At 33.4% G+C, this 13,502-nt stretch overlaps 1 protein-coding gene across 1 annotated transcript; it reads left to right on the top strand.

Annotated features, from left to right (window-relative positions):
• The first annotated feature begins 893 nt into the window (after positions 1–893).
• LOC107063189 (uncharacterized) lies at positions 894–2,260 on the top strand. The gene is made up of 4 exons (XM_015314741.1): positions 894–919; positions 1,072–1,700; positions 1,785–1,927; positions 2,012–2,260. The coding sequence occupies exons 1-4, from the start codon at positions 894–896 to the stop codon at positions 2,258–2,260; spliced, it is 1,047 nt and encodes a 348-aa protein (XP_015170227.1).
• Positions 2,261–13,502: the final 11,242 nt, after the last annotated feature.

Raw genomic sequence — 13,502 nt, 5'->3', positions numbered from 1 at the left:
GGAAGTGGAGTTAATATGACATGTGGATATCCTAATAAGCTCATTAAAATCATCCACAACCATGTGTGAATAATAGTTTGCGGCGCCAAAAAATACGAGGAGCAAACTAGAACCAGGATCAAACGGAAAGCTGAACCCGAATTGATTAGCTGGAAATCGATACAACGATAATGGGAGGTTAGCATGACCGAATTCGCTGAAGTAATCAAATATAGATCTTCTCATAAGTTGGGTGCGACTAAAAACCGAAGGCAAACAAGGTAGTGCAAGACAATTATTATCAAACATGATAAGGTCTCCGTACTCTCCCTTAAATACAGAAACCGTTTGAAAATTTTCATCAAACATATGGGATGCCAGATTTGCTGAATCATTTATCACTGGATGTTTGACTTCCATGTCAATTTTCTTATCGGGCATTTCAACGAACACCTTGCAGGCATAGCTACTGGGGTCGTACTTTAAGTCATATTTGGAGTCCAACATGGGATCCAAAGTCTCAATGCAACCAAATAAAATCGCCATGGAAGGAAAAGGAATAGAGGTTGAAGAACTACTCCTTGAATAAATAGCTCAGGAAGTACCTTCGAATTGGCCACATGAAGTTCTAACATCGGATGAGAAACCTCAGAATTCTCTGGAGTGCTTAAGTTGTCCTCGTTCAAAGCATAACCAATTTTCTGTTGGACGACCTCCTCTATGACACACTTATCAGCCAAAGATGATGTAAAATCTGGACGTGCTTGAGCGTTAGAGAACTTTTGGTAGCAAGCCGATAGAGTATTCTGAATGTTATCCAGATGACGACTCATACGAAAGAAATATGCATCTATTTGTAGCAATAGATCAGCAACTGGCGGCAATCCAAGTTTCTTAACAATTTGTCTGCGGTAATGGCAAGACAATTTATCAGTGAAATGTTTCCAGTCATACAATTGCTTATTGCGATACAATCAATTAAATCAAGCGAGGGCTTCTCCGTCAAAATAAAGGTAAGGAAGAGATAGCCACATATCTTTAGAAAAGCCATAAAAATTGAAATAATGCTTTTTATTGAGCAATCCTTTATAGGGGGACTCCAGATTTAGGTCTTCTCAGATGCATTGATGCTAGTGAAGCTGCAAAGCTTCTTGAACAGATACATGCTGGAGTCTGCGGTACTTATAATAATAGGCTCACTTTGGCTAGGAAGATCCTCCGGGCCGGTTATTTTTGGATGTCTGTGGAGCATGATTGTTGCAAGTTTGTGCAGAAATGTCATAAATGTCAAGTGCATGGTGATTTGATTCGAGTCCCGCCTCACGAACTCAATGCTATGAGTTCACCTTGGCCGTTTGTAGCTTGGGGCATAGATGTCATTGGTCTAATAGAATCAGCCGCCTCTAACGGACACAGATTCATTTTGGTTGCCATTGTCTACTTTACCAAGTGGGTGGAAGCAGCTTCGTACAAGTCAGTAACCAAGAAAGTTATAGTTGATTTCGTTCGCAGCAATTTGATATGTAGGTTTGGCGTTCCAAAATCCATCATTACTGATAATGGTGTGAATCTCAACAGTCATTTGATGAGAGAAATATGCGAACAATTCAAAATTACTCACCGAAATTCGACTGCCTATCGCCCCCAAATGAATGGACCTGTAGAAGCCGCTAACAAAAACATAAAGAAGATTCTTAGGAAAATGATTGATAATCATAGAGGTTGGCACGAGATGTTGCCATATGCTTTATTGGGATACGGAACGACTGTCAGAACGTCGATTTGAGCTACTCTATACTTGTTAGTATATGGAACAAAAGCAGTTATACCTGCCGAAGTTGAGATACCTTCATTGAGAATCATCCAAGAAGCTGAATTAAGTGATACTAATTGGGTTTGCAAGCGGATTGATCAGTTAACATTGATTGATGAGAAGAGAATTGTTGCGGTTTGTCATGGTCAACAGTATCGATAGAGAATGATTTGTGCTTTCCATAAGAAAGTAAGAGCTAGAATATTTGAAATTGATCAGTTGGTTCTCAAACGCATTTTCCCTCATCAAGATGAGTACAAAGGGAAATCTGCACCAAATTGGAAAGGATCCTACATGGTTCGCAAAGTGTTATCTGGAGGTGCCTTGGTCCTGTCGGATATGGATGGCACCGAATGGCTGAAACCGATCAACTCAGATGCTGTCAAGAGATACTATGTGTGCAGTTTCAGTTTGTATACCTGTTATTTCCTTGTAATCATTCCATTTGCCTGTAATCGCTTTGTTTAAAATTTTATCCCTCTTGTAATGAACTATGTCTGACCTGAATTCTCAAGAATGAGGTACGTAGGCAGCTTATGTCGACCTCGATCACCCCTTTTTCATATTTTTCCTCGTATTTGAACTACGTTCGACCTGAATTCTCAAGAATGAGATACGTAGGTGGCCTATGTCGGCCTCGGTCGGTTTCTTTGTAATTTTTTTTATTTTTGTTAATCCTCGAGAGGGAGAACTACGTTTGACCTAATTCATGTCTCAACGGGATACATAGGAGCCACAACGGCTCAGTCATATCTCCCGAAAGATTTCTATTTTCTTTACAATAGAAACTAGGACAAATTTTTTTAGAGGAACTCAAAAATTCTCAAGAAGAAGATCTCTCCAACAAAGTCAAGACTGAAGTTACGTTGAGAATTACAACTGGGATATAATTTTTTAGAGGATCTCAAAAATTTCATGGTTTGTTCATCAACAGTTCAGTATGCGCCAAGACAGTTAACTGACCTAAAAAATTTCAATAAGGTTCATCGGGAGTTTGGAACAACTTTGATTACTTCCCCAGCAAGTAATCAGATAGATCTCGAGGCATCAACCCCAAAAGCGATCGGTAAGTGTGAAGTGACATGACACTTGACAATGACCTTTTCTAAATTTAATTTTTGAAAATCTATTTTCCTTAAAGCCTCTCTTTCGTGTTTCAAATATTTTGCGTAAAAATGCTTTATCCTATCTATCAAGATAGGGGAGATCGGAGAAATCAACTGGTGACAATAAAACAAGGAGCAGACAATTGAAGAAATCGACACAAATCAGTTCATTTTTAAACTAACAATTTTTCTGTGGATGCAGGTCTATAAGCTTGCCTCAAGATTAGCGTATTGCTCCATTCAATAAATATGGAGAAGTCAAAAGGGTGAGGGGCTACCCCAAAATTGACAATTTTTCTGTGAATGCAGGAAATATTTTATGTTTCTTATATCAAAGATTTGGGAGCATGAATAACCTTATTTCAATCAATTTCCAACAAGGCAAAGTCCATAATGAACATGCAATTATGTTCAGAGACGGAATAAATGAAAACCTCGGAAAGAGAAATTTTGTTGTTTTTCATCAACTAAAGATACCTGGAGGACGTTATCTACATTATATTATCAGATATGATAATATTACTACCCAAAAAGTTATTTATATCGTATCATCGAATGAGACGATACCACTACTCTGAGGTTAATTTTTATCTGTATTGTCGATTGAGATGATACCACCACCCAGAAGATACCCCGAAGATCACCTATGTTTCTTGGTGAAGCATTATCTTCGTTCGGTACCAGGGAGGCATCAAAGAGAAAAGAGTCATGCATCACAAAGAAAAGAGTCATGCATAGCAAGAGAAAAAGCCATGCATTGCAAGAGGAATGAGTCATGCATAGTAAGAGAAAGAGTCATGCATCGCAAGAGGAAGAAGAAGCCATGCATCTCAAGAGAAAAGAGTCATGCATCGCAAGAAAAGAAGGTCATGCATCACGGGAAAGAGATTCATGCATCGCGCAAAAGAGACTCATGTATCGCGGGAAAGAAGTCATGCATTGCGGGAAAGAGATTTAGGCATAGCAAGAGAAAAGTTATGCATCGCAAGAGAAAGATTTACCCATCACAAGAAGATCAACATCAACTGCATCATTTTTCTTTGCAAAAACGACATCAAGAGAACCATCAACAACGACATCAAGAGAACCGTCAACATATTACATCAGCTTATTTTATTGCTTTGACGTCAAAGGAAGATTACATTGAAGATTATATTGCAAATATGAGACACAAACTTTATTTGCTTTACGTCAAATCCGATGGAGTTGATGTCAAATGTTTAAGGAGTGCAATTAAGTATCAACACGGTAAAACACATTGTCTCCCATTTGAACTACATTTTTTATGTTAATGAGTTTTATCTCAATCTTTGGCGAGAGCATCCGAAAAGATGAATTCTCCAAAACAAGCCACCGGTGCGGACGACATAAAAAAAGATGCAGCACAACGTAGAACTTTTTCTTAGCAGCGAATTGGGACATGGTCCAAAGAGGAGTGCCAAACTCTTAGGATGCGAGCTGAGGGGCGACTTCCACCACAATCAAACCACACCCCTATCAAAAGGCATGTGGGTTTTTCTTTAGGTTTATCGGTTTCAGTTTTGCATCCGGAAGTTTTGGTCTTCACCGGAAGCAGCTTTCCAATCCAAGTGACAATGTGCCAAGAGCTTTAGAAATTATGTCCGTGCAAGTTCTTAATTATGGGTGTGAAGCATGCCACATTCATGGTTGAGAGGGTGCAAGCCTCCTTTTCATACTCGACTTACTTTGTCGTTTTTTCAGAACTAAAAGGTTATCTTGCAAAATAGATTTCTTTTTCAACCGATCGAGTCAAACTACAAGCAGTCTGATTCCTTGAATTGAGGGATATGTAGGCAGAATTGATGTTAGAACTCGGCTGTATTCCAACATTCCCTCTTAAATCTTATTCACGAGCATTCCGGTCCCTTCGTAATTTGGTATCGGGATGGCTTTTGAATTCTTTCATAATCGTGCGTTAAATCAAGCGTATCGAACTACAAGTGACTTGGATTCTCATATAGCCTGAGATATGTAGGAAATCCATTTTTGGGGTTCAGCCATAATTCCTAAAGTTCGTACCAAAAACCCTTTTCTAAAGGATGAGGATGTGGTCGATCAAAATTGAATTTATTTCATCAATCCAAGTCAAACGAGGGACAGTTGTTGACACCCAATTTTGACCCTCCCCGATATGAATTAAAGTTTAAGCTTCTTTAATTTTAAATAATTTGAAATAATTAGCTTTACGAGGTTCAAATATTTTTTCAAGTTATTTTTAAGAATTTTAGTTACTTTTCATAATATTTTAAATATTTCAAATAATAAATATACGTATATTTTATATATTTTATAAACAAAAACCACCTCAAGATTTTACATTTTTGAGATAAGTACTCTATTTTAGTTTAAATCATAATTGCCATTTCGAATATTAGTTCGTATTTTAAATCAATTACTTTGTAATCAAGTTGATTATTTTATATCGTTGGGATAAAGAAGCTCATTAATTAATGTCTACTAACTCATCTTTTATTTATTTTAGCCTAATCACCAACTAAACTTATTTGGCTAGATTTTTAATTTCGATTGGCTACTATTGAAATTCACGCGATCATTCTCTTAATTGCTATTTTAGTGATCCTTCTTTTTTAAATTTTCAGCATACCAATCCTTCCAATCCCAGGCCCAATAGCTCCATATTCCCAACCCAAACCAATCCAAGTTTCTATTAACTCAGTCGACCCATTTTCCTTTAAACCGACCCGATCCCGCCCCATCTCCTCATTCCAAAAGAGACCCAGAAACAATGTGAAAACAGAGGAACAACGCGACAAACAACATATAACATCCAGCTTCCAACGTTAACAACATGGAAGCAAATTCACAGCGTCTTCATGCTCAGTGAAACGACATCGACAACAGCTTCAAATGATGACAAGTCCAGCTCCAACGTCCACATTCTCACAAATGACCATCTCATGGTATAGACGGAAAACAGTAATGGTGTTAACACAGTGAGCAGTGCTGCGATTTTTCTTGTCTTCTTCTTCCCGTCCCTTTCAACAGTATTTTCGCAGCAGCAATGAAGGCACGCAGAATCGTCGTCCTAGCGTGAGATCGCTCCACGTTGCTCATCCAGGACAATGGAATCGATCCGGAGCATCCTTCTTCCTTTTTCTCTTTCGGAATGGGGCGAAAATTTCAGAAAAGGGTGTCTTCCCTAAAATGGTGAAAGAGTTTTGAAGTTTGAATTTGGGTGGGCCTCATTCCTATTCGTTTTTCACCCATTTCCCCCAAAAAATGAACCCTAATTCTCGTCTATATAAGTCTACTCTTCTTCAGTGAAAGGGATTGAAATTTTTTTCCTTTGAACAATCAATTTTATACTTCAGAGATTTCAGGCGATTTGCTAATTCTTACTTTCGAGAAGGTCCTTGTTCGAAGTCGGTTTGAATATTCTGGTTTAATGGTCGAATTTTGAAGTTGTGTGAGAAGTCGCTGCTCTTTCTAGCTCGTTTGTCACAACTTGCTGCTCTCCAATAGGTAATTTCCTTTTTAATCTTAGCTCTTTTCAATGGATATTTTGTTTGTGAGTTGAAGTTTTTTGTCAACTCTTTCTCCTTCCTCTCTTAAATGTCTTTGTTGCTTCCTGATTTGGTTGTTGATGGCTGATAAAGAGTCGTTTGGGTTCTAGTCGGTGTGTGTTTTAAGCCTAAAAATATCTGACTAGGAATCGTGATTTCCTGTTGATTTTCTTATTTAATCGTTGTTTCTGTAAGCTATATTCCTCTCTACCTATTTGAATGATTAGGATGTCATCGATGTCGCTAGTTTATTGTCATATTTAAGTTCTGTGCATCTCATAAGTGTAAATTTTGGCTTAGCCAACATTGTTCTTCTTCTACGAGCATCTTTAAAACATTTTTGATGGGTTAATGGGTCTGTCGGTTTTTGTTTTATGATTGTCACTTTGCTACTGATAGTTTATTATGCTTCATTGCGTTTTAAATGTTGCAGCATGTGGTATTGTCTACTTATTATAGATTTTGTTTTGGGTTTGTTTTCCTTATGAGCATGGCTATAAATAGGCTGATTCTTAACTGATAATATATGCTTTCATTCTACTAGTTTTCAATGAATCTTTGGTCATTTAATCGTCATTCATTTACTTTTAGGACCATCCGTATGAAGCATCTTAAATTTGAAAAGTCTTACTTGTTATTTGTTCGAGTCTGTTTTGAATGTGCTTTATTGGTCTATGTTTGCTGGCTATTATGATCTACGTTTTTTCTTTCAATCCAATGTTTTCTCTAATATCTTTTTTTTAAAATCAAGTTGGTGTAGAACTATCTTCAACTGTTAAGGAGTATTCACTGTTTTGTTGTTTCATTTGTTCACTGGAAACGTAGATGAGTGAAAATCATAGTGCTTCTGTTAGTGCAATTTTAGTTAGTAGTAATAGATTTTACTTTGGATTAATCTCAAATAGTGGTTTAGTTCATCTAGAATGTATGCTCTTCTTCGAAATCGTTTTTTTCTTTCTTTAGTGCCTAGTGTTCAAAGGTGTGTTCCTTGCTCAACTGACCATAATCAATTGAGTATATTGGGAGAGGATTATCTTTTCTCAAATTTATTACTAGCCTAATCATTTACATCTTGTTTAGTTTGTTGTTATTACTATATGTTGATCACCTTTAATTTCTCATAGTATAAGGATAGTGCATAAGTTGTGTGTTGATCCATTTTATTTATAGTAGCAGCTTGCCTACATGCTTAATTTATCTTTAAGTTGGAATTTTCATAATTTATTTAGATTTGAAAGTTTTTCAACTTGATAATATTTTAAGGTTGGAGTTAATATAGCTTACATGTATTTATTTATTTATTATTATTTGGAAGCATCATAGATTTTTTATTTATTATTTTTGTTCTTCTTGTGTATTGTTGCCAGCCATCATATTAATTAGTTGGTTGAATTGATCAATGTGCTCTTCTAATTACTCCTTTAAGTTGTTGGTGCTCAATGTGTCTCTGCATGATTTCCCTTTGGTGGGATTGTGTGTTAATTTATATTTTTTCTTGAGTTAATGCATATTTTCCAATAAGTTTACTTACTCTTGCCGTATTTATATTAGTTAGATTTTATATTAATTCTTTTCCTTGACATCTTTTGCATGTGGAAAATTTCCTTTGAGTCCATTATGGATTTTTCTCCCATCCTTGCATCTCCTTATTGGGCCAAAAGACCCAATACCCTCGTTCATCGAGTCAATTGGCAAGAAATTGAATTACAGGTTCGGGAGTCCGAGAATTAGCGGTATACATGATGTATACGTTAAATATACACTTGGTGTATATCATGATCAATGAGGATGGAAATAGGGCCAAAAGCCCAATGAATTTTTTAGCAGGTGCAAGGCCTATTTTTGGGTCATTTTTAGATGTGAAAATTACAAAAGTATACTACTTAAGACTTTAATTAACAAAATATCAATGTACTTCTATTTAATTACAAACATAGTTTTTAAATTACATACATAACAAAATAATTAATTTTGAATTTAAGTTTATTTATTTTTTCAGATTTTCCTCTCTCATGCCTTTTGAATTACGTGCAGTTAACGTGGAGATTAATTAGGAATATTAATTTTTTTCAATTTTATCTCTCCTATTACAGTTCCACATTTACACATTTCATTGATTATTATAGGGATCATATTTATTTTTATTTTTTTATATAACTTTTTATTTTACCAATAAAATTGGCGTTGTTATCAATAGGAGAATTATAGTTCCTAGGAAAGTTTTACAATTTTTCTTTTCTACCAAACGTCTAATCCCTTCCATATTCTTCTGTTAAAATTTTTTAACCCTTCCATCTTCTTCTATCCACATTCTTTGTTGAACAATTTTCACTACAGTTCATATCTATACCATTCGATTCACCATAGTTTCGCCATGAATAGGACTCCGAGTTTGAATTATAATAGAACATTTCAACAGAATTTGTGTGTGATTGGTATAGATTGTATAACAATGTGTGAGATTGGTATGTAATACCAACATGTCAGACACTATATACCAGCATTTATTACATATTATATCTTAAGTAGTTGTTATTCGATGTATGTTGTTGGTATATAATACCAGCATTTCATTCAAATCAAAATCTTTTACTTTGAGTAGTGGTTTTCAGATTCAATTTTTTAGGTTGGTATATGTTACCAAAATATCAGCCAGTATATTTACCCATTTTTATCATTATTTGTGTTTAAACAACTATGCCAATTGTGTATGTTCTGGGTATTATATAGTACAACCAGTCATTATTTTAAACATTTTTTAGCATTTTCAATATTTTGGTATATATTACTAGAATATCAGCCAATATATTTACCCATTTTTACCATTATTTGTGTTTAAACAACTATGCCAATTGTGTATGTTCTGGGTATTATATAGTACAACCAACCAGTATTTTAAATATTGTTTAGCATTATTCAAATATCATATCAAATTATTACGTTAACGATGTCTATTATAAATCAAACACTCACTTTAACTAGCTTTAATTGTATTCAATGTTCTTTTTTCACCATAAGTACACCAATTGTGCTAGATTTATTTGTATGTTACACTAATATTCACTCATAAGCATTTATTTTTTAACATGTTGTCAATTATCTAAAGTCACCCAGAATGCAACATGGTATGACAAACACGAGAATACCAAACATGTATGCCAAACAAGAGAATACCAAGGAAATGTCAATTAAAGAGTAACCAAAGCTGGATAGAAGTGCATTTATCAGTTTTAAAAAATTCTGAACTGTTGGAAGAAAACGTCAACAATAATAATTGAAAAATAATACAACAATGTTAATTCTGACAAGCAAATTTGAGGCAAGTCTTTTTGTTATGCCCTGATGTACCACATTTACTACAAGTGACTTTACTCCTCTTGTATTTCCTTCGTTGAATCCCTTCTTTCGGTCGTTACTTGGTGGTCTGCCTAGTTGTTTTTTTGCAATTGGTGGTAGCAATACCTCTTCCAAAATATGCGATGGAATATTTCAAGTGCTTTCGCAAGGCAATGGCTCTATTCGAATTGCATAAGTATCTTGAAAATTCTTATTACTATAATAGGAGGAACAATAATCTTCGCGATGTTTGTTTCTGTATCTGATAGCTGCAACTGCATATGTACGCCATCATTATGTACTAAAAATATACCACTATGAATGACACCAAAAAAATCAGAATCACACCAAATAAAAACGATACATTACACCAAATACCTTAATCAATCTAAAATATTCAACCAACATAGAATTAATTTGCAAACCATCATTATGTACCAAAAAATTACACTTTGAATGACACCAATAATAACTGAATTACACCAAATTGGCAGACCATTATGTTCACAAATTAAAAACTATCATATTCACCAATTAACTTAACGATATTTTTTACCGATCAACTTACCAAAAACCATAATCAATAAAAATGGTTTCTACTCCTAACCTACAAACCATACAAAACAAATCAAAGAAAAAAAATACCCCAGAAACAAAAAAAACTCTGAATTGTTGAATAACAACAACAACCTAATTTGAAATTATGGTATTATTTATTAGACCAATAAATACACCAAATCATACATCATAGTATTATTTTGGTGTCATTTACCACATCACATACCTAAACCAATTTGTGGTAATTCACACAATCAGTTAAACCATATAATGTATTACACCAATCGACGTACCAAAAGTAATCTGACATTTAACCCAAAAATACACCAACACATTGATCAACGTATTAATTTACCACCAATTTATAGAAACAAATATACTAGATTAAGTACCTGATCACATATGACCAATTTTCAAATTATTATCTACACCAATTCGGATAAATAAAATACACCAAAAAAACTAATCAATTTTTTTTTTGGAAGTTATATTTTATATACCAAATAATACAACTAAATAGAGAAAAATTTATAAAAAAACTTATTCGATTCATCATATTACAACCAAAATCATATGATGTTGTTGTATTACACCAAAAACGTTAATATAAAACAACAAATAAATACCAAAAAGAATTAAAACACAGTTATGTAAAAATCCTAATAATATTCCACAAACAATTGCTAAATCTTAATATCTATTTAATAATTAAACCTTTTACAGTTGCACCAGAACATTAACCAAAATCTTATGAATGTATATCCCACCAAATTCGACAAAACCAAAGGAATTACTACCAAAAAGATTACATGATGAGTCCCAACACCCGCTATGATGAATTAAAATTGAAAAATTATTGGTCTGCATATTTGATCGTCGATCTTAGTTTGGAAGAGAAGTTTTATTTTTGTAGGAAACCTTTCTTATGGGATATGATACATAACAAATTGGAGTAAATCAGGGAAAGTAAAATAATTGGAAAAATTTAAGGGATATGGATAATTGTGGCTGAAAACGTTTTTTTATTTTTTTAATAAGAATTCCAGTTTTGAAAAAAAAATATTGCTATTCAATTGAAAAAAAAAGTATTGCTATATTCGTGTAATTAAAGTTATTAAGTTGTATACTTAAGTTTTTTGCCCCTTTTTAGATTTAGGACAGGAGAATAATTTGGGCCCATCAGATTTGAGGATTTGGGCAAATTAGCCCAAGTTCAATTTTCTATCCCGTTTTCCTCATCTATTTGTTATGTAAAAATTAGGCAAATCACATAGTATAAGAAAGAAATTACTTCCTATCCCTACTCTTTCATTAATTACCAAAAATCCCTTTTTTTAGTGTCTTTCGGATACATAATATTGCAAGCGGATACTTTAATTAATAAAGGGCGGATACTTTAATTAATAAAGGGCGGATACTTAAATTATTAAGTTGTTGTTATCAGTTTAATGCGTTAAATAAGGGATTAAAATGAAAATTATAATTGACTCCCACAAATCACGCGTACGTTTCTTCCTTCAACCAATCAGTCGTTCATAAACCTCTAACTAAATTATAATTTTTAAATTTCAAATTGTGAAACCTTCTCCCTGTTCTTCGAAAAAAGTAAAAGTTTGATTCAAAGAATTTTTATGCTTCATGTGTACTAATTTTCTAGATATTTTGAATCTGCTAATAAGATATTATCATTTGGTGTGATTTTAACTTTATATAAATGTTACAAGAGACAAACTATTGATTATGCATTTTTTGCCTATATGGCGTACTTCCGATCTCTCCTAATGTTACTTCTTGAGTCTTTGAACAACAACTTCTCAAAGCCCCACAGCCTGTAACAACCACCATATGTAATTAAGTAACAAATGGAGAGTATGAAAGGAATATGTAAAAAAAAAATCATTTCAATGTTGATTTCATGGTCAGTACCTAAAAGCTTTACAACAACATAACCACTTGATACTAAATATATTGAATTGTTTTATACCTAGTGTAAAACATATTGTATCATGTGTTAGGGTATATAACAATTAAGTTATTTGATAATTTATATAGTATTATATACGTTATAGTTCAACTATATTTTGTATCTGATAATAAAAAAATGTTACTGTAGTTGTTATGATTTAAATCAATGTTACAAGATTCAACCTGTTAAAGGATACTAAATATATTGAAACTTAATTGTTTTGTACCAATTGTAACATATACACAAATTTGTTATTTGATAATAAAATGTGTATCATATGCATAATAATTTTATGGATATTGTGTATCTGATAATAATATAGTATCATATGTTGTGATTTACATCAAGGCTACCACATGTTAATAGATACTAAATAAATTGAAAATTAGTTGTTGTTTACCAAGTGTAGAATATATAGTATCAGATATTCTGTATCTGATGGTTATATTGTATCAACAGTATTGGTGTATAAGATATAATTTGTAACAAGATACTATATTATAAACTATATATATTGGAACAATAATTAGAATTGAAATACAATTTTTGACAAAAAATAGTCTTCAAATTAATAATTACTTAGAATAATTGTGTTGAAACGGGAAGAATATTACAAAATACTAATTAACGTATTTTCAATACAATAAAACATAACTATTCTACATTAATCATTACACCTTCTGTTGGTGTAGTGTAGCCACTCTTCGGCCTTGTAGGATCATCATTATCGCTAACATATCCCGCCTTGAACTTGTTCATACCATACTTCCATAACAGTGTTGCATATCTATTGCGACGATAGTCACTCCGAAAACTAATAAATGGAATGTTGATTTCGTCGCTCAAGTATTCAGCAAAAACAACTACATACATTCCACAATCACTGCAAACAAAAAGTAGATACATTAAAAAGAGAATTAAATGTGTAAGTAAATAAATTATTTTACAATACTAACAGGCTATCGCTTTGTTGTTGCATAATGTCTTTAGCATATTCCAACTCAAACGACTGTTGTGGACCCAATAATTCACTAGTTTCCTTGTCTTTGTACGCCTCCATTGATGCCCAATCAGTTCTCATAACCATTTTTATTCTTTTAAGTATCATATAGAGTATTATCATTGACTATGATACACAGTACCAAAACCAACCTAGATGTCAAATTGTGAATTAGGCAAGTATCTTAGATACAGTAATG

The sequence above is a fragment of the Solanum tuberosum genome, unplaced genomic scaffold (genome assembly GCF_000226075.1).
Source record: "Solanum tuberosum cultivar DM 1-3 516 R44 unplaced genomic scaffold, SolTub_3.0 scf00316, whole genome shotgun sequence".
Classification (NCBI taxonomy): Eukaryota; Viridiplantae; Streptophyta; class Magnoliopsida; order Solanales; family Solanaceae; genus Solanum; species Solanum tuberosum.
The sequence above is the reverse complement of the archived record's forward strand: the minus strand, read 5'-3'. Positions and strand labels throughout refer to the sequence as shown.